General features: G+C 34.3%; 3 protein-coding genes across 5 annotated transcripts; all 3 read right to left on the bottom strand.

Moving 5' to 3' along the window:
• Positions 1-1,129: 1,129 nt before the first annotated feature.
• On the bottom strand, positions 1,130-12,282 carry LOC128177726 (chaperone protein DnaJ 1-like). 2 transcript variants are annotated; one of them, XM_052844553.1, is made up of 7 exons: positions 12,200-12,282; positions 10,959-11,060; positions 10,770-10,878; positions 4,790-4,884; positions 4,196-4,383; positions 3,694-3,718; positions 1,130-1,342 (listed from the first exon to the last, which is right to left on the bottom strand). In XM_052844553.1, the coding sequence occupies exons 2-6, from the start codon at positions 11,033-11,035 to the stop codon at positions 3,705-3,707; spliced, it is 483 nt and encodes a 160-aa protein (XP_052700513.1). In that variant the 5' UTR covers positions 11,036-11,060; positions 12,200-12,282; the 3' UTR covers positions 1,130-1,342; positions 3,694-3,704. The 2 variants fall into 2 exon arrangements, with proteins under 2 accessions (XP_052700513.1, XP_052700514.1); XM_052844554.1 differs by lacking the exon at positions 12,200-12,282 and adding an exon at positions 12,154-12,190.
• Positions 12,283-12,777: 495 nt separating this feature from the next.
• LOC128177725 (uncharacterized) lies at positions 12,778-16,289 on the bottom strand. Of its 2 annotated transcripts, XM_052844551.1 has the most exons (5): positions 16,237-16,289; positions 16,004-16,106; positions 13,856-13,961; positions 13,537-13,712; positions 12,778-13,343 (listed from the first exon to the last, which is right to left on the bottom strand). In XM_052844551.1, the coding sequence occupies exons 2-5, from the start codon at positions 16,072-16,074 to the stop codon at positions 13,019-13,021; spliced, it is 678 nt and encodes a 225-aa protein (XP_052700511.1). In that variant the 5' UTR covers positions 16,075-16,106; positions 16,237-16,289; the 3' UTR covers positions 12,778-13,018. The 2 variants fall into 2 exon arrangements, with proteins under 2 accessions (XP_052700511.1, XP_052700512.1); XM_052844552.1 differs by lacking the exons at positions 16,004-16,106; positions 16,237-16,289 and adding an exon at positions 14,095-14,114.
• Positions 16,290-16,660: 371 nt separating this feature from the next.
• On the bottom strand, positions 16,661-20,246 carry LOC128177067 (protein FAM50A-like). The gene is made up of 5 exons (XM_052843589.1): positions 19,981-20,246; positions 19,337-19,476; positions 18,990-19,101; positions 18,626-18,695; positions 16,661-17,667 (listed from the first exon to the last, which is right to left on the bottom strand). The coding sequence occupies exons 1-5, from the start codon at positions 20,171-20,173 to the stop codon at positions 17,157-17,159; spliced, it is 1,026 nt and encodes a 341-aa protein (XP_052699549.1). The 5' UTR covers positions 20,174-20,246; the 3' UTR covers positions 16,661-17,156.
• Positions 20,247-20,249: the final 3 nt, after the last annotated feature.

Below are 20,249 nucleotides of genomic sequence, written 5' to 3'. Positions count from 1 at the left end.
TTTACATCTTTTCTCCATTCGGAATACACTCGGAATACATCGCGCAATATTTCAACGTTATCATCCGGGCTTGCTGCAATGCAAAATCTCAGTAGACATCACATTTTTTAGCATTGTATTGAAACCAGATAAGCTAACAGTGGCGTTTTGACAGAGAAATCTTGGAAATTTTTCATACTTTTGAATGAACATCGTTTGAATCCTGAGGTATTTATAAATATCAAGCACTTAAGCCAAACGTGAATCCAAAATATCTTGGGACAGAGTTATATATAATATACAAGATAGCACAATCAGTTTACATTAATTAGTTCACATTGTGGTCCTAAAACGCATTTACAGAGGCGCCTATTTACATAAACTGATCGAACATTCAAAAATATGCTTTACTTTGAGAAATAAATGTAGGCTACATAAATGTATATTACATGTACATGTGCCTAAAAATATAAAACTTCAATGTAAAGCCTTTGAAGAGCATCATTATCACAAGATGCATCATTTATCCAAAGAAATTGGGCATATAAAGATTGCAATTTGCAGGAATCATTGATAAGAATCATTTTGGGATTGAAGTTATATAGTAGTATATTGTATATCATAATAAAATAGTACATGTAATTAGAACAAAAAATAGTAGGTACATGCAAACAATAAAATGCTTTCTTTGGTAATTATAATTCATGCTGGATGTGAAGATGTCAACATTGCAGAAATAATACATAACGCGCGTTAGCGGGTTACATATTATTTTTTCTGCAATGATCGCTACCTTCATAACCCGAATGGATAATAAAAGAAAGCACTTATTGTTCATATTTACGCCTTCCTTTTAACAAATTAATAAACTGATTGTAAAAAGTAAGATGAGTTACATTTTTCTCCTAATATGCAACTTCTTTTTTCATAAAACGAAAAAGTGCAGTGAGCCTTCCCCATTTTAAAACTGAAGCAAACCAGTAGAAAAGTATGCTATAACAATTACATACCGCCATATACACCACTGTATGCGAATGTGTTCGGAAGATTTCCTTATCGTTGCTAAGTTTATAACAAATCAAGAGGTATATGTAGGCGTATTTAGAAATTTGTGTCCGATTTCATTTAAAGCATAAGCAAAAGCTGTGGATATTTTCAAAAACAATTTTATTACAATTTTATTACAGTAACAGTTCAGTCATTGTACGTTAAAATCATAGTGTCAGTCCACACAAAGAACCTGTCAACCTTATGAGTTCACAGTTTGCTCTTTTAAAATCCATTAATTGACATTTGAATACATCATCTCTGATAATTTCTCCCACATTGATTCTCTTCACCAATAATGAGGTAAGGTGAGTACCTGAAAACATAACATATTTCAAGTTTATTCGCCAATTCTAGGCCCTCTTGGGGCAAGCATAATTTAAACAATATATTAATCGTTTTCTGAAAAACAGCAGCGATCTTGTTGCGATTAACGAGATGTCTTCCGTTCAAATGCACTTTTAAAAAGGCTATCTTATCTGGACGCTTGTTCTTTTCTATCATTTCTTTATAATACCACTTCTTTAGATTCAATTTAACCCTTCTAACTAAAACCCTTTCGAAGGATTTCAATAGACCGGTATTTATACTGAAAAAACATGCGCGGATCTAGAGGGGGGTCGGGAAGGTCCCGACCCCCCCTGGAAAATGAAAATTTATTAAATTTATTAAATATGCCTCGGACCCCCCCTGGCAAACACAATTATCCTTCGGACCCCCCTGGAAAAATTTTCTGGATCCGCGCATGAAAAAGGTTCTGTTATTGTGATGTTTCATAAAATTAAAACGGGAATCAGTAAAATCCATCATTTAAAAAATTCAAAAAGCGAAACACAATACAGGAAGAAAAAACATTCGGCAGTCGATTTTCGAACCCAGGCACAAGTCCACCACTCTATCAAAATACACAACGGGAACTCGCTTCAGGGCAGTCCTTTGGAGCCCAATATCTCGAGAATGTGTGGATCGATTTTAAAACAAATTTCATAATTCTTTATCTATTAAAAAATCTCTATTGAAAAAATGAAAAAATAAAAATAGTTGAAAAAATGACGTTATATGTGGCGACGACCTGGTGACGGCGGATGTTCAGATATGCAGAGGGCACTGCGACCGAAAAACTGTCTACCGTCAGTGAACATTTTTAAGTTGTATATTTGATACTTTTGAGAAAAGTTGTGAACAAGCAAAACATGAAATCTTTAAGGAAAAATAAGCTTTGCTATCCCACACGTGGCTTTAACGATGATTTCATACATGTATATCTTTTAACTTGGCAATAGCAGTATCTTGACTTGCACTTTATTTCAACACTGCGTGAATTGTGATAAGCTTTGAAGCATCGTTTTTGATTATAAAAAAAAGGATATACGATTTACTAATAGTTCTTCCTTCACTTCGAATAGCAATTGTTTCAGTCTCTTTTTTTGCATGTGTTGTTATTGATAAATTTTAGTTATATATTTTAGTTGAATTTCTTTATAACTAATCAGAAACCCTTTCTACATATATACATGTAGCATATAAAAATATATTTTAAAATATACGCGAAAAAGACAGCGCACTATGCTACCGCTTTGGAGTACTTAATCTACATAGTTTTCATCACTGGAGGTTAACATGTATGATATCCCATAGCCAGAAGTAATGACTAACAAAAAAAACAACGTGTTATTTCTCACAAATTTTGTCAAGAGTAAGATCTGAAAATTTCATTGAAATCGAAAATTCATCTATATAAAACGTGTTTGAGAAATTGAGACAAGAAAATTATAATAACTAGACGCTATCTCATTGTGAGCACCGAGAGGCCTCTCGTTTGAATGAACCTTACAATAAGCTATCTGGATAGATGTTCTTTTCCATCATTTCTTCACAGCTTAGGAGATTTTGTTACCATCCATTGACTACCAGAAGTAACAGTGACGTTCGGACATTGGAAGCGGATAAATAAAATATTAATATAAAATATTCACCATTGTTGTCTCATGAAATAAGAAAGTAAAATAACATGTGATGCAATCAATCAGATTCTCTGTATATAAATGTATGTGTATCTAGTTAAAGACCCCCAAAAAGATTATACTGTACTTCTAAACTATCTCTACATCAGTACTCACTAAACAAAAATACATGTATATAGTATATACTTAGCACCCCTATGTGCTAAGAAATCGACAGTAAGAATATCTAATTTTTTAAGCTAAATGTATATAAAGTAGTAATTAGTAGAACTCTCTATGTTTGGCTTTTATATTTTAGTATCGTATATCATGTTCTATTATTTTTCATCTTTTATATACCATACAGTTTTCCTTTTCAAAGAGATACCGTAAATATAGCCTAAAGAATACCCCAAGGCCTGACTACATCTAAACATTCATAAGACTTTACCCGGCCATTTTTTTGTCATCATTCAAATGATGATAATAGGGTTTTTGTCTTGAAATATGTTAGACACGCAGATCAAAAGTTGATTTTCAATAGCCAAGGTCATGGGAAATAAATTGACTAAAACTGAAGGTATTGATGATTTAAAAGTATAGGAGCACTAGACAAATTTTATAACAAACTAGTACTGGTTTAGATGTGGAGCACCTACATGTAGGTTAATGAATTACTTTCTACTTAAATCTGTGATATTTTATACATGGAAAATGTCCTTACCTTGCGTGATACTAAGGTCTGCCTTCTGAAAATAAAATAAAGTTCATTCCAGAGATTGTGAAATAATGCTGGTTCAGTTGCTGTAAACCAACTTTTATTCCCTACGAGAAATTTTTGCGAGTACCAAGAGCCTCATCATTGCAAATATTCATCTCTGCAAACCACTGCATTTCATTTTCCACAAATATACACCTTGGTTGAAAAATAAGTCGCCCCATCTGGTAAATCACGAAATAAAGTTGTCCCAAATAAAAGTTGGTTTTACAGTAAATCTCACATTTATTGTTGCACATGTTGATGATACCAACCTAAAAATTCTCTTTAAAAAAGTTCAATTGTCAAATTATGAGAATGTCGTGATACATAATCATTCCATCTAAAATTTCCAGTCTCTTTAAATAAATTTGTACTATATATGAATATAACAAGAATGTCTACTGATGAAGAAATTAGGGGCCAGTATAAGATGTAAATATATCAGCAGTACAACAATACAAAATACCAAGGATGATGATTCCAGCGAAAAAGATAATTGGCCCGATCCACAGATTTCTTTCATGGTTGGGAGTGTATTCAATATCACGTTCACGCTCCTCCCTCTCCTTTCTTGCCTTTAATTTCTCTGCCGTTACTTGCTGGCGGCATTCTTTAATTATTTCGTCCATGGTTACTCCGGCTGGTGAATCCTTTCTGAATAAATTTTTTCATTTGCAAATATTCATAATTTAATACATGTATCTCAAACTAAACTAGCATGGCATATTTCTATACAATTAAAATTAAAACTTTATGGTAAAATGATGTCTTTGATAAAAGATACCGGTATGTTCTAGTGGTGTTTGTACTGGTATATATCTTACTGTCAATTTGAAAATTGTTGTTTTCAAGAATGATGATTTAATTGACAACCAAAGTTTGTAGCTTCATTTGTTTCCCACCATACTCAAATCTTTACATTTTTAACACATGTTTAATAAAAACTCAAATCTTTACATTTTTTAAATCTAACACATGTTTAATAAAAAGCTTTTGCAATTCATGGTCATTCTCTCTATACCTGTCTGTTATTACATTTCTTTAAAACCATCAAACTTACAGAGTCTTTTCTTCACTCAGTATTTCATAGGCTTTTTGAAGTTCAACAAATTTTTGTTGAGCTTGTGGATCATTTGGATTAGCATCAGGATGGTACTGGTAAAAGAAAGATATGATACAATTTGTTATCTTTAAATACATGTACCGGTACATGAAATTAAAAATATAAAAGTTTTTACAGCATCAATATGGTAATAAGTAATTTACAAAATGCAAACACTGTGGAATCATTTACAGTTGATCTTTAATATCTTGAACACCAATATCTCGAATAAAATGGATATGTCAAAGTGATTTGTAAGTCCAAACCACTTATTTTCTTAAATATTTTACCCTCGATATCTTGAATACTCAGATATCTCAAAGTTTTGAAACAGTCCAATCTAGTTCAAGATAACAAAGTTTGACTGTAGTTCACTAATACTGTAGACTCTAAATTAAATGCAAGCAATGCATGAATACAATGTATCGCGTTAAATTGCAACAAGCAACCCTTACAGATTTTATTTTTCTGACTGTTTTGAACTACATTTTATATCAAATTATACTGAAAGTTTAGTGCTTGACACAAACTGATGGAATCCCAAAATAAAGTACTAGTACTGACATGTTAAATAGAAAATCTACAGAATTTCATGGCATCAAACCATTTTAATTAAACAAGAGGCCCATGGGCCACATCGCTCACCTGAGGTACAATAATACATGTAGATCCTGTAAAAAATAAAATCCATTTTCCCCCCTGGATATTCTTATGTTTATTATTATTAGTCCCTTTTCTAACAGGATGTTGAGTATTGCAGTCCTCAAAAAGATCCTTTACAATTGTTTAAATATGGGATATTAAGCTACATCAAACTCTGAACCTTCTTGTGAGGCCGAAGAATTGTCCTGGAGCCAAAGTCTTAACAATTATAAAGAATCATCTGGCTGATTAGTTTCTGAGAAGAAGATTTTTAAAATATTTACTCTATATATCCCTTTGTAAAACTTTAACACCCCCCCCCCCAATGTGGCCTCACCCTACCCCAATGGATCATGTTTTCACAACTTTGAATCTACACTACCTAAGGATACTTCAACACAAGTTTCAGCTTTCCTGGCTGTTTAGTTTCTGAGAAGAAGATTTTTAAATATTTACTCTATATATTCCTATGTACAACTTCGACCCCCCATTGTGCCTCACTCTACCCCCAGGGATCATGAATTTCACAACTTTGAATCTACAATGCCTGAGGATACTTCCACAAGAGTTTCAGCTTTCCTGGCTGATTATTTTCTGAGAAGAAGATTTTCAAAGATTTACTCTATATATTCCTATGTAAAACTTTGACCCCCCATTGTGGCCCCACCCTACCCCTGGGGGTCATGAGTTTCACAACTTTGAATCTACACTGCCTGAGGATGCTTCCACACAAGTTTCAGCTTTCCTGGCTGATTAGTTTCTGAGAAGAAGAATTTTAAAGATTTACTCTATATATTCCTATGTAAAACTTCGACCCTCCATTGTGCCCCACCCTACCCCCAGGGATCATGATTTTCACAACTTTGAATCTACACTACCTGAGGATGCTTCCACATAAGTTTCAGCTTTCCTGGCTGATTAGTTTCTGAGAAGAAGATTTTTAAAGATTTACTCTATATATTCCTATGTAAAACTTCGACTACCCCATTGTGGCCCCACCCTACCCCTGGGGGTCATGATTTTCACAACTTTAAATCTACACTACCTCAGGATGCTTCCACACAAGTTTCAGCTTTCCTGGCTGATTAGTTTCTGAGAAGAAGATTTTTAAAGATTTACTCTATATATTCCTTTGTAAAACTTCGACCACCCCATTGTGGCCCCATCCTACCCCCGGGGGTCATGATTTTCACAACTTTGAATCTACACTACCTAAGGATACTTCCACACAAGTTTCAGCTTTCCTGGCTGATTATGCGGCTATGTTAAGGCTGTCCGAAGCTAAATATATATCGAAAAATGATACTATTTTAATTATCGAAAAATGCTTTAACCGAGTGAGTTTCTTTAAACTTTTATTACATAAGTTAACAGTGGCATCCAACACTATATTTGATGTATTTTTGTGACGTCATATATTTTTCTTAAGCACGTGACGAGTGTATTCTAACACGGTAAATAATCTATAAAAATCGCATCGGCACAAGTGAATAATGACATTAAATCAAAAATATTTTTATGAACAAGAGGCCCAGGGGCCACATCGCTCACCTGAGCAACAATTGCCTTAATTCTGATCAAATTAGCATTACAGTATCAAAATATCATGACAACTGAGTACAGTAGATCTTGCTAAAAAAAACTGAAAATCTGCCAATTTTTATCCACCTCTTATTTTTTGGTAAATACTAAGCCCCTTTTGTTGTTGTACCTCTAAGGTTTTTCTCTATTCCTATATACCCCCCCCCCCCCCCATTTCATGGCCCCACTATTCTCTAGGGAATCATGGTTTCATCAAACTTAAATCTACCTTTAATCTCAAAACCTGTGCTTTCACACTAAGTACTGAGTTTTGGACCAAAAAACTTTCCCAGAATATTTTTAAAGATTTTCTCTATATATTCCTATGTAAAAATTCAAACCGCCATCACGGTCCCGCCCTACCACTAGGGACTGTGATTTTGCAAACTTGAATTTACACTACCCGAGGATACCTCTCCACAAGTTTAAGCTTTTCTGGCCAAATAGTCTTTAAAAAGAAGATTTTGAATGATTTTCTCTATATATTCCTATGTAAAATTTCATCCCCCATTGTGGCCTCACCCTACCCCTGGACTATTATTTAAACAAACTTGAATCTATATGATCTGGGGATGCCTCCACTCAAATTTGAGCTTTCCTGGCCTAATACTTTTGAGAAGAAGACTTTTAAAGATTTTCTCTATATATAAGAATGTATCCCCCATTGTGGCCCCGCCCTACCCCCAGGGACCATGATTTGAACAAACTTGATTCTACATTATCTGAGGATGGTTACACACCAATTTGAGATTTCTTGGCAAAATAGTTATTAAAAGAAATTTTTTAAAAGATTTTCTCGATATACTCTTATGTAAAAATTGATCCCCCAATTGTGGCCCCACCCTACCCCCGGGGACTATGATTTAAAGAAACGTGAATCTACACTACCTGAGGATGCTTCCATTTTAATTTTCGCTTATCTGGCCTAATAGATTTTGAGAATAAGATTTTTAAAGATTTTCTCTATCTTTATTCCTACGTAAAACTTGATCCCCCAATTGTGGCACCATCCTACTCCCTGTGAATCATGATTTGAACAGACTTAAATCTACACTACCTGAGGATGCTTCCATTTTAATTTGAGCTTTTCTGGCCAAATAGTTTTTGAGAAGAGGATTTTTAAAGATTTTCTCTATATATTCCTATTTAAAACACGATCCCCCTATTGTGGCCCCACCCTACCCCCGGGGACCATGATTTAAACAAACTTGAATCTACACTACCTGAGGATGCTTCCACTCAAAGTTGAGCTTTTCGGGCCACATAGTTTTTGAGAAGAGGATTTTTAAAGATTTCTCTATATATTCCTATTTAAAACACGATCCCCCTATTGTGGCCCCACCATACCCCCGGGGACCATGATTTAAACAAACTTGAATCTACACTACCTGAGGATGCTTCCACTCAAAGTTGAGCTTTCCTGGCCTAATAGTTTTTGAGAAGAAGATTTTTAAAGATTTTCTCTATATATTCCTATGTAAAACTTGATCTCCCAATTGTGGCCCCACCCTACCCCCTGGGATCATGATTTGAACAATTTTGAATCTACACTTCCTGAGGATGCTTCCATTTAAATTTGAGCTTTTCTGGCCTAATAGTTTTTGAGAAGAAGATTTTTAAAGATTTTCTCCATATATTCCTATGTACAACTTGATCCCCCAATTGTGGCCACACCCTACGCCTGGGAACCATGATTTAAACAAACTTGAATCTACACTACCTGAGGATGCTCCCACTCAAAGTTGAGCTTTCCTGGCCTAATAGTTTTTGAGAAGAAGATTTTTAAAGATTTTCTCTATATATTCCTATGTTAAACTTGATCCCCCTCTTGTGGCCCCTCCCTACCCCCGGGGACCATGATTTGAACAAACGTGAATCTACACTACCTGAGGATGCCTCCACACAAGTTTAAGCTTTTCCGGCTGAATAGTTATTGAGAAGAAGATTTTTGAAAAATACCAACAAATTTTTAATAATTCTCAATTATCTCCCCTATAAAAAGGGCATGGCACTTCATTTGAACAAACTTGAATCCCCTTCACCTAGTGCGCTTTGTGCCAAATTTGGTTGAAATCTGTCCAGTGGTTCTTGAGAAGAAGATGAAAATGTGAAAAGTTAACAACGACGACGACGACAACGACAACGACAGACAACGGACAAATTGTGATCAGAAAAGCTCACTTGAGCCTTTGGCTCAGGTGAGCTAAAAATCCTTTGATAAGTAATGTATTTTGCACTTCTTGCTGGGGGTTCATATAAATATTTCGTTTATTTGAAATATTGTCAAAACATTTCGCACCGCCATCGAAATTAGGCACATTTTTACCTTTTAGGCTCGATTTACTCAAAATCGGGTCAATCGGTAGGTTTCCCCCAGCAAGATTCACAGTGGTACTTATTTTCTCTCCCGATTTCACGTAAAATATACTTAGATTGTTATTATCTTTCATTTGTGCAAAGCCGTTTTTTATATGCACATACATATCACCATTCATTAGATTACACGTAGCAGGGGGAGTCTCAAAACCATTAGTTTATGAATAGTTATTTACCTATTACGAAGCTTTAAAACTGTTGATTTTTTTATACTCCATATCGGTGATATTGAATTTAGTATCCCTAGTATTTACAACAGTGTCTATGTAAAGGAATGAAGCGGTTTTATTATGCACAATGAATATCACTTATTACGTTACGATACATTCCCTAAGAACGATAGAAAGGAATGCAGATCATGACGTCAAAGTTAACTATGACGTCATATCTTATGAAGTACAGACAAGTGACTTTCTAAATATCGCTGTGAAATTAATCGGGCAGCCTTAACATAGCCGCGTAGTTTTTGAGAAGAGGATTTTCAAAGATTTACTCTATATATTCCTTTGTAAAACTTTAACACCCCCCCCAATTGTGGCCTCACCCTACCCCTGGGGGTCATGATTTTCACAACTTCCTATGTATAACTTCGACCCCCCATTGTGCCCCACCCTACCCCCAGGGATCATGATTTTCACAACTTTGAATCTACACTACCTGAGGATACTTCCACACAAGTTTCAGCTTTCCTGGCTGATTAGTTTTTGAGAAGAGGATTTTCAAAGATTTACTCTATATATTCCTATGTAAAACTTCGACCCCCCATTGTGGCCCCACCCTACCCCCAGGGATCATGATTTTCGCAACTTTGAATCTACACTACCTGAGGATGCTTCCACACGAGTTTCAGCTTTCCTGGCTGATTAGTTTCTGAGAAGAAGATTTTTAAAGATTTACTCTATATATTCCTATGTAAAACTTCGACCCCCCATTGTGGCCCCACCCTACATCCGGATGTCATGAATTTCACAACTTTGAATCTACACTACCTGAGAATGCTTCCACACAAGTTTCAGCTTTCCTGGCTTTCTGGTTCTTGAGAAGAAGATTTCTGAAAATTTCTCGAAATTTTTCATTAATTTCTAATTATCTCCCCTTGAAAACGAGTGTGGTCCTTAATTTTCACAACTTTGAATCCCCTTTGCCTAAGGATGATTTGTGCCAAGTTTGGTTGAAATTGGCCCAGTAGTTCTTGAGAAGATGTTGAAAATGTGAAAAGTTTATGGACAGACAGACAGACGGACGACAGACAAAATGTGATCAGAATAGCTCACTTGAGCTTTCAGCTCAGGTGAGCTAATAAAACCAGATGCTTATGAACTCTCTTTGGTGTCCATACCTTTTTACATAATTCTATGTACGCAGCTTTGATCTCTTTTTCACTGGCCGTGCTTGGAACCCCCAGTGTTTCATAATTTGTTTTCCAATGTTGGGCAGATGAGTTTTGCCTGCAAAGAACGTCTTTCATGCATCTTTTTGAAGTTGTATGTAGAACTGAGATCAAATACAAAATAGCATTAAATTTTACCTTATAGCCAATATTCTACATGATGAAATTGGAATAGAATGCAGAAGCCTCTTTGTGCAACATGACAATTGATTCATAACTTAATTCAGCATCTCTGTTGGCCTAAAATAAATATAACAATTTTGATAATGAATAATTTAAATGTCAATAACTCCAGCCACTGATGCATTAAGAATGGTGTAAAGCTGTTTGCTATTAATATCTCTGTAAAACAAATACTCGCTACTAGCTAATATATGCAAATGAAAATACATGTACATTATCTACTCCTAATGCCAGTATCATACATAACGCGTTATAGCGGGTTATATAAATTAATTGTTTCTGCAATGAAGGCTATCTTTATAACCCGCATGATTGAATCATCAACGAAAGCATTTCATTGTTTATATTTACATCTTTGTTTTAACTATTTAATAAATTGATTATAAAAGGTAAGTAAAATTCACTAAATTACTGTTAATGCACACAAGTACATTAGCTAAAAGAAACAGCCAAATCGTCTCCTGTGAGACTTTGAGTTTGACATCATGATTATTTCGTGCAGTCCGTTATTTTACTTAGGTCGCTGTAGGTTAAGACCAATCGATAAACAGGGCGTGTATATTTCAGTCTGGCTATAGACCTATGAATTCACTATAAGTTTCCGTAAGAGGCATTGGGAATCACACTTGGTAGATGTAAATATATACCAGTAACATTTTTTTTCGTTTTCGTTCCTCTAAATTTTTTGGCACAATTGAAAAATTATAACGTGTCAATGGAGATATTTTTGATATTTTCTCTTTCAAAGATTTCAATCTTACTTCTTTCACATGCATCTGTATTTTTATTTAAAAATTGCCCAAATGTGCTACATAAATAGTACTAAATCAAACGGCACTGTCTTAGTTAAAGCCAAAGACATCTGCGATCGAGCCAACATGGTCCACAGGGGCTTGTGTACAAGAAAAAAACATTGTTAAAAAGTGGGTACCTTGGAGGAAAGATAGAATTTCAATCCTTAAAATACGTAACCTGGTCTCGGTAAGATTATTCTTTCTACTCGGAGGAAAACTAACGTTTCCTCCGATGTACCCACTTTATAACATTTTTTTTCTACACAAGCCCCTGTGATCGGTCCGACAACCACACCGTTTACATATCAATTAGATAATTAAATATATCAGATTGTTTGATCATCTATGGCATGTACCTTAATTTTGTTATTATATAAACATAAAACGCAGCCAAATTATTACCTTCAGGTTAACCTCACAACCAGAAGTGACAATAGGACAAGTAATATTAAAACCAAACAAACCAAGACTGACTAGTTAACCGGATTATATAGAGAAATGTGCGTCGATTTGGAGCTAAAGCTGAAGAGAAGCAAAACTTCTTGAAATCTCGAGTTAAAATTTTAAATATTTGCAATGAATATAGAGATAATTAACTGTTACACATGTGACTCGCATCAGAGACATGGTATTTATGTCTCTGCTCGTATGCATTTCAACATCACCCCCCCCCCCCCCAACACACACACACACACACACCAAACGTTATAGACCTTCAGTTCTTTATCTTTCTTCATAAATCGTCCTTTTATGACATATATGTGACATAAAACTATCATTCTATATAAAAATCATACCCAACCATTATAATATTGTCCAGAGGCAGTCTTCAAGTACAGTCTTTTAAAGTTTTTCCAGAGACCAAAAGTCATAAGTATTTTTGAGACTTTTGTACTTCAACTTAAAAACAAATCATCGAATCACTGTAATTAATAATATATCCTAAAGTGAAATGGCTCAAATTAAGAAATATGTGAAAAAACATCTCATAAGATTTTATTAAATAACAAATTATTGTTTACATATATAAACAATTGAAAGCTCCTTTGATCAATCATCAGCAACATAATAAATAATCAAAATTGATATTTGTCACTCAGATATCAACAACATTATAGTTTAAAACAATTTATATTTCCAGATAATATAATAATTTAGTTGAAAATTCATAAAACACTCATTACTCAAATGAAAGCCCACTGGCCAAAATGTACATAGGGGTCAATGACCCTTGAAATGTGAGTACAATATGATCATCATTAGGAACAGAGCTATCATTTTCCCAAAAGCAGTCAGAAGGAACAAGTCAGCATAAGACACTCTGTTCAGAAATTTTCCAATCTTGCTCTTGACCTCATAAAATGGGTCATCTGGATTGGGGTTTTCCCAACCGGACCAGTCATTCGGATTGTGCTGATGCTGTTGTTGATGTCTGTTGTCCGCTTGCTGTCTGGTTTTCCGGAGCCACTCCTCATACTGCTCCTGATGCTGTCTGTAATACCTCTGAATTGTCTCCTGTTCAGACAGATGCTCTGTGGTGTGTGTCCTGAGATGAATTGGTAATAAAAAGCGAAAAAACACACACCCATATAGTATTATTAAAGATTAAAGAAAACACAGGTATTATGCACTAAAATTACAATTCCAATGGGTGTTTTCTTTCAGGGAAGACAGGTAAATTAATTTACAAAGGTAGCCATTATTTTTAATTTTGCTTTAATACTCGGTAGTTGACTTACGTAGTGGAATAATTATTTTGCTTATGCTTGGTTTTGGCCCTTTCCTGAATGTCTCTGTACATTTGGACATCATATCGTGCTTTCTCTCTTGGATCACTCAGTGTGCTGTAAGCCTCCTGAAGACGAACAAACTTCTGCTGAGCTTTAGAATCGCCTGGATTGGCATCAGGATGCAACTATATATAACAAAATTTCAAGTCCACATTAAGATCATGGTCACCATATTAAAATCTGGATTAGAAGGAGAAAGGAGTAGGAAATGTTAGTAAGCTAATACATGTATTAAGAAAACTTCATTTATTTCTCTTTCAATACTTACTTTTCTGCACAATTTTATATAAGCCTTTTTTATTTCTTTTTTGTCTGCTTGTCTACCTATTTCTAACACATCATAATATGTCTGAGATGAAGTGTAAACATTGCACCTGAAAAAAAGCAACCTTTGCATATTAATCATGCCTACATGTACTTGCTTGTCTCAAACAGTTTGCTTGTTTTTGAACTTTTGAATATCTCTTATTCAGCATATCCAAAAATTTATACCATGAAAATATTTACATATTTTTCCACCAACTTTGAAATTGTATGCCTCAGAAATTCTTTTAATCACTCTCGGCCACAAACCTTAAAGAGGGATGAAGATGGGGGTTTTCTAAGTAAAATTTGTGACTGTTGATCAGGAAATAAATTAAGAATACATTGTTATTTTCAGAGTATTATGAAGGAAATTCAAATTAATTTCTGTGGTAAAAATTAGGCTGATAAACTTTTATATTTCAAAAATATTTGATGACACAAATTCAAACATATTCAAACATTCAGTACTTAAAAGATTTTTTCCAAAATTTTGTGAATTATGATAAATTTTGTTGATAACTTAGAGCATGTTATGTACAGTACCAGTAATCACGAGGCAATTAAAGGGGCATGGTCACGATTTTGGTCAAATTCTATTTTTCTGTTTTTATTATTTACAATGTTTTAGACATGCATTTCTAATGATCAATTAAAATTTGAGAGTCATTTAAAGAGTTGTAAGCAAGATACAGGGCTCACAATTCTTTGTCATGTAAACAAGGCTCGTGCCCTGTTTTTGTTTACATAGGTTCAATATACCAGTAAAAAATCTTTTTCTAGCTTAATTATCTAAATTATTATCTATTTTAAGCATAGATAAACAGTTCCTAACGTTTAACACATTCGTTTTATATTTAAAACTGAAATTTTTACTTCAACCTTCAAAATGTAAACAAACGCTTTGTTTACATTGCAAAGATTGTAATTCGCTTATAACTCAACAAATGACACTCAAATTTCGGTTGCCTTTTTAAAATGCCTTTTTGAAGGATAGTACTAAACATTAAAATCGGAAAATATTTTTTTACCAAAATCGTGACCATGCCCCTTTAAGGTCAGACACGACCTATCTTCCATTTTTTCTATTTTTTCCTACCTTCACAATGTGAAAATTTCCTCTTAGTAATTTTATAATTATATTTTTATGTTATATGATTCTTTTTTTATTTAGATAAAAAGTGTTCAATTGAAAATTTATAGTGTGGCTTTATTTATAAGCATTCAAATGCATTTTGCCTGCTATTTTAAGAAAATATTCTACAGTATACTGAAGCTCCGAAAAGAGTCTGGTAATGTACCCTGAATTTTTGGTTTGACAGGTTTAAATGTTAGTAAATAAGAAATAAAATATCAAGGAAAATTATATAAAATTGAGGAACGTCTCGTGTGTCCTTAACATGAATATTTCAACATTACTAACATGCTAACGTCTGACTCATAAAAATGTGCACAAACATATTTGTACGTACATGTATTCCATGTCAATTACCTTTCCATTATCATCCTTATCTATAATATGGAGGCACATAACTGCACAGTAAATGATTTTAAAAGCTCACATTAAATTTTTTCCTCATTTAGATTGACAATGACAGATATTTTTTAAATCATTTGATGCTGTTCGTTCTAAATCACATCTTTAAAGTCTCATATAAAGTTTATCTTTATTCAGCTCCTCATGGATCTTCTTCCATAAGGGTTAATTTGTTCAAAATCTATTATGCTGATTGAATAATGTGTCAAGTATATCCAGTTTCATATCAGTTAATTCATACTAGTATAACTTTCATGCTTTTAATTGATTTTTTTTAAATGCTATGTGAAATTTGATCAAGGTGCAGTGCTCCATATGCAATTGTTCAACATTATTTTTTCCTATTATGATCAAAAAGAATATACATGTACCAGAGAATATTGGGACTATTTTTGCTAAATTTATAAATATTGAGTATCTAATAAGTAAAATAAGCTGCATGAATATCTTGTTACAGGAGATAGACACCTTAATTGCTGTTGCTATTGCAATTCTTCTACATACACAATTAAGTAACTCTGGTATTCTTCAATTTTTAAAAAAATTGTTATGATTATCACCAGGTTATATAGTTACCTCTGAATCAGCTTAGTATTAAAAGATGCTAACTGGCCTACAACGGTGTATTTTATACAAGGAGAAAACATCTTTTCATCGCAGACATGACTTCTATTGGTTTCTGAAATAAAATTATCAAAATCATGCATAAGAAATCGATCTAAACTTATTCCTGTACTTAAAATGTGTTGCTAGAAATGCAAACGATGCACTGTCACTCTCTATAATGTACGATTCAAACAGCAACTTACAAAACTGCAGCATCTTTTCCATGTATAAAATCAAACCGGAAGTGCAATTCACAGGTAAATATCTGAACAGTACGGGAACCTAATTCCGGATCGTATATCGTTAAAATATGGTATCTTTGTTATTACCAATTAGAACCAACATCTCCATTAATCCTGAGAATTCTACTGGGTTTTTTTAATCCTCTAAGTGAAAACTTCAACCCCAGGTCTGAGGAAAACCTGTACCTATGAAGAGGGGGACTGTTTTCTATTCATAATTTTTTTCCCATTCAAAAGTACTTCTTAATTCATCTACATAGAGAGACTGAGAGATAATAAAAACAATGTATATTCCACTAAGCAATATTACTTCTCTGTTTCTTCTGGTCTTAAGCTTTCTTTGTTCCTTATTGTTTCATTATTTTTGCCCGGAATTTATCGAATCTAAGGCATTAATTCATAGATTTTATTTGAATGCTACAGCAATCATATAAAAAGTTACAATATTATAACTTACTAATTACCAACATTTAAACACTTCAGTACTATGAGCCAAGTACTAAATGATGACAGTTTACACATTAATCTATATTGAATGTACTGGGTCTGTGCATACATTTTAAGCACCAAGATATATGCAATTCTCAACATTTTTTTTTAATTGCAAAGGACAACAAGCATGCTATTTGTCCAGTACATTTTCTTGAAAGAAAAGTATCAATCTTAAAGTCTGCCTTGACAAACAAAAAGTTCACAAGAATCATCCAATGACATGTAGTTTAGTTTAAGCTTTTGTACATTACGAGTGAAAAATATGGCTTAGAATTTAGAATTCCTCATGTTCACAAATGCCTGCCTATCTTCAGTCTTGGACTGTCACATGTATTGTTGTGTGTAAACAATACCTCATTAATTTCTAAAAGATATGGACACATAAGCAATTACTTGACAGTAATTTTAGCAGCGTTTTTGTCAGACACAGTGTACTCATCCCATTTCTTCTCTGGATCATATGGTTCCCACCTACTTGCAGGAAAGATGTGCTTATTTCGTTCGTACCATGCTCTGAGACAAACCTTCCCCGCATGGGATTCATCTTTCTCCACTGAGGCATCATTAATTATCCTCACGTCATCATGAACGTCGAAACTAAACAAAGGGCCACTTTTCCCACGTGCCTTGGTGACAATAAAATCGTAAAATGTGTAGTGGTGTGGAATAATCAAGTCCTCCTTCACATACATCATCTGGTCGACGGACACAACCTTAAGGTCATTAAACTCTCTCCGCAGACTCTCCAGACACTTCTGTAGGAACTGCTGAATGCTATTGCCTTTTTTCATGCGTGCCTGTCGTCTATGGCCGGATCCATCCCAGTAACTGTATGTGATGTCTATCTCCTCGTTTTTCATCTTCTCTTGTCTCTCCTCCCATTCTTGTCGAAGCTGCTCCCTAAAAACAAAACAACACACAACTGTTCTGTAAACTTCGAACTTTTATAAAAGAATATATACATTCATAAATGATAATAAACTTTTAAATCAGATGCAAGTACCGGGTAAGCTTTGATAGCGGTGAAAAATAAAGACATGTAGGGTAGTATACATGTATATTAAAAATGTTTGGAATGGATAAAAATGTAATGCTTTAATATTTCAAGCTGCTTTTTAAGGCTCTATTTTTCTACTATTCTTTAAAAAAAAACAACCCAGAAATACACTTTTTAAGACTTTGAAGTTTAATCTAAAAAAAACAATCAACAAACTTTTTTACTCCTTTAAGGTCAAGATCTAGTAAATGAAAGGTGCCTGCAGGTTTATGAAATTCATGATATAAATTCGTTTAATGATTCTTTATAACAATGTCTTTGTTTCATAGGGTATACCGGGGCTTAAATATTTGGTAAACACAATGAAAAATCATGTTTTAAACAATCATTTTCTATGAAATATGAAGGATAAAAGTAACAAATCTTGGAGTTTTGTCCATTTTTGACTAATGAAATATATCTAGATAGCCTACAGTCTCTCCAAAAACGGCATTAAACAAGCTCTTGATCACCTCTTTAAAATAGAGAATGTCGATATATTGTTTTATTTTCCACATAATTCCATTAACGTCGTAAACTACGGAAAAAGATTCATCAAATCAATTATGACGTCATAATGGTTCTAGCATAAAAATGACACTCTGGAATCATTTACTAGATCTTGACCTTAAGTGAAAAGAAAACTCTTTTTACTTTTTTGGCCTGGGAAGGTAAAAAAATAAAAAACCATTAACATGTCAACACAAATATTTGTAATGCTTGTTAAAAAAATACAACCTTTATTATTTCTTAGGAATAATGTGTCAATTGTATCAGGACTCTGATAAGAAAGCTACCAGTATATGTAAAACCTACAGTTACCTCAGTTTGTTTTCCTCCTCTTCTCTGTCCCGGTCAGGCAGGAAACTTGTATCCACATCAGGATTTTTACCTACCAATGTTGAAAGTAATTCTTGAAATACAGCTCCAATTGTTCATAAACAGTCACAGTACATGTAATAAAGATTACAAATCTAACCATAATCAGAATATCTTATTAGATATGTTAAACCGTTTTCAAAGCTTAAAAGCTTTTCAATTTAGTGCACTGTTAACCCACCTTTTCCATTAAAAAAATAACTGTAATTGGGGATCTATAAAAATATCTTAAAACTTCCTTTTCAGATCTCGTACATGTGTATTTTGTAACATTATGTTCAAAACTTCTACATGTATTTTTCCATACCCAGTCTCTTTTTCTTCCCTGTCACTTCTACCTCCTCCTTTGGAATTTCTTCTTCTTCTACCTCCTCCTCCTCCTCCTCCTCTTCATCAGGGTCAAAGGAGAGACTGGCAATCTTAAATTGCAAATATTAACACTGTACAAATCTTAGGTGCTCGGCTGTTGTTGAACATATCAATAATAGATTTAAAAATAGCATCAAAAACGTTTTTACAAATTGAATTCTTTGTCTGTCTGATAGGCAGCTAAAATCAAAGGTATACTAAAGGCTGGATGTTATTCTATGAAAACATGTACACATGTTTACTTAGTAAATACTTGTATATTGATATTAACACATATATGTTTACCTTTTGCTGTTCTTTTTTCTTTTTTCTCTCTTTTTCTTTCTCTATGAGTCTGGCCTGAGCATCTTTCTTGGCCAGCTGAAGCTGTCGCTTTTTTATCACATCCTCCTGCTTTGCTTTCATCTCATCCAGTGTAACAAGACCTGAAGCATTTATAATAAATAATGAATTTGGATGCGAGCTGGATAAAATGATGACAATGGTACAGGTAAATGAAGTTATCTATGGTGTTCTGATGGGGCTACTTCGACCTTCGCTTTTAGGTCGAGGTACGAGAGTGCGAAGTTGCGAAGGCGCGAATGTGCGAAGATGCGACGGCGAAGATGTGAAGGCGAAAGTGCGAAGTTGCGATAGTAGTATCGCTCCTTCACCTTCGCACTTTCGCCATCGCATCTTCGCGCTTCGCCGTCGCATCTTCGCACTTTCGCTTCTTTGCTGTCGCACTCTCGCACTTTCGCCTTCGCAACTTCGCACTCTCGCATCTTCGACCTAAAGGCGAAAGTGCGGAGGTCGACGTGGCCTCATCGGAACACCATAGTTATCTGCCGCCCTTCTGCGCTCGCCCTTACGTCATGTCGTTAACATATTAAAAGTATACGATATTATGACTATGTCCATGTGTGGGAATGGAAAACAAAAAATCTCACCGATAGTGTTGGACTTCAGCTGTTGTTCCACTGCATCGTAATGCGAGGCAAACTTGTTTTGAATACTTCCTATCTTCAACTCATCCTCTATCTTGCGTTTTCTTGTCTCGATCTCCTCCTGTTCTTTCTGACGTTTTTTCATCAGTATTTGGGCTCTTCCTCCCTCTGATGCTGCGCCTTTGTAATGAGCCATGTTGGAGGTAATTGAAATTGGTCACCTACCAGCAAGTCAACCTGAGCCAACGTTTGAACTACAACACCGGAAATTG

This window comes from Crassostrea angulata, chromosome 3, assembly GCF_025612915.1.
Source record: "Crassostrea angulata isolate pt1a10 chromosome 3, ASM2561291v2, whole genome shotgun sequence".
Taxonomy (NCBI): domain Eukaryota; kingdom Metazoa; phylum Mollusca; class Bivalvia; order Ostreida; family Ostreidae; genus Magallana; species Magallana angulata.
This window is presented reverse-complemented; position numbering and strand designations above follow the sequence as displayed.

Bases quoted from the DNA above. Each gene is read 5' to 3' on its own strand.
- LOC128177726 (XM_052844553.1), bottom strand. From the start codon at position 11,035: ATGAATCAATTGTCATGTTGCACAAAGAGGCTTCTGCATTCTATTCCA. The intron at 4,885-10,769 runs GTATGGACACCA...TTCTTTTACCAG, and splicing joins ACATAGAATTATGTAAAAAG to TACCATCCTGATGCTAATCC. The intron at 4,384-4,789 runs GTAAGTTTGATG...AAATTTATTCAG, and splicing joins CTGAGTGAAGAAAAGACTCT to AAAGGATTCACCAGCCGGAG.
- LOC128177725 (XM_052844551.1), bottom strand. From the start codon at position 16,074: ATGTTTTCTCCTTGTATAAAATACACCGTTGTAGGCCAGTTAGCATCT. The intron at 13,962-16,003 runs GTAACTATATAA...GCTTTTTTTCAG, and splicing joins AATACTAAGCTGATTCAGAG to GTGCAATGTTTACACTTCAT. The intron at 13,344-13,536 runs GTAAGTCAACTA...AATTCATCTCAG, and splicing joins CAAAATAATTATTCCACTAC to GACACACACCACAGAGCATC.
- LOC128177067 (XM_052843589.1), bottom strand. From the start codon at position 20,173: ATGGCTCATTACAAAGGCGCAGCATCAGAGGGAGGAAGAGCCCAAATA. The intron at 19,477-19,980 runs GTGAGATTTTTT...TAAATGCTTCAG, and splicing joins GCTGAAGTCCAACACTATCG to GTCTTGTTACACTGGATGAG. The intron at 19,102-19,336 runs GTAAACATATAT...TTGCAATTTAAG, and splicing joins AGAAAAAAGAACAGCAAAAG to ATTGCCAGTCTCTCCTTTGA.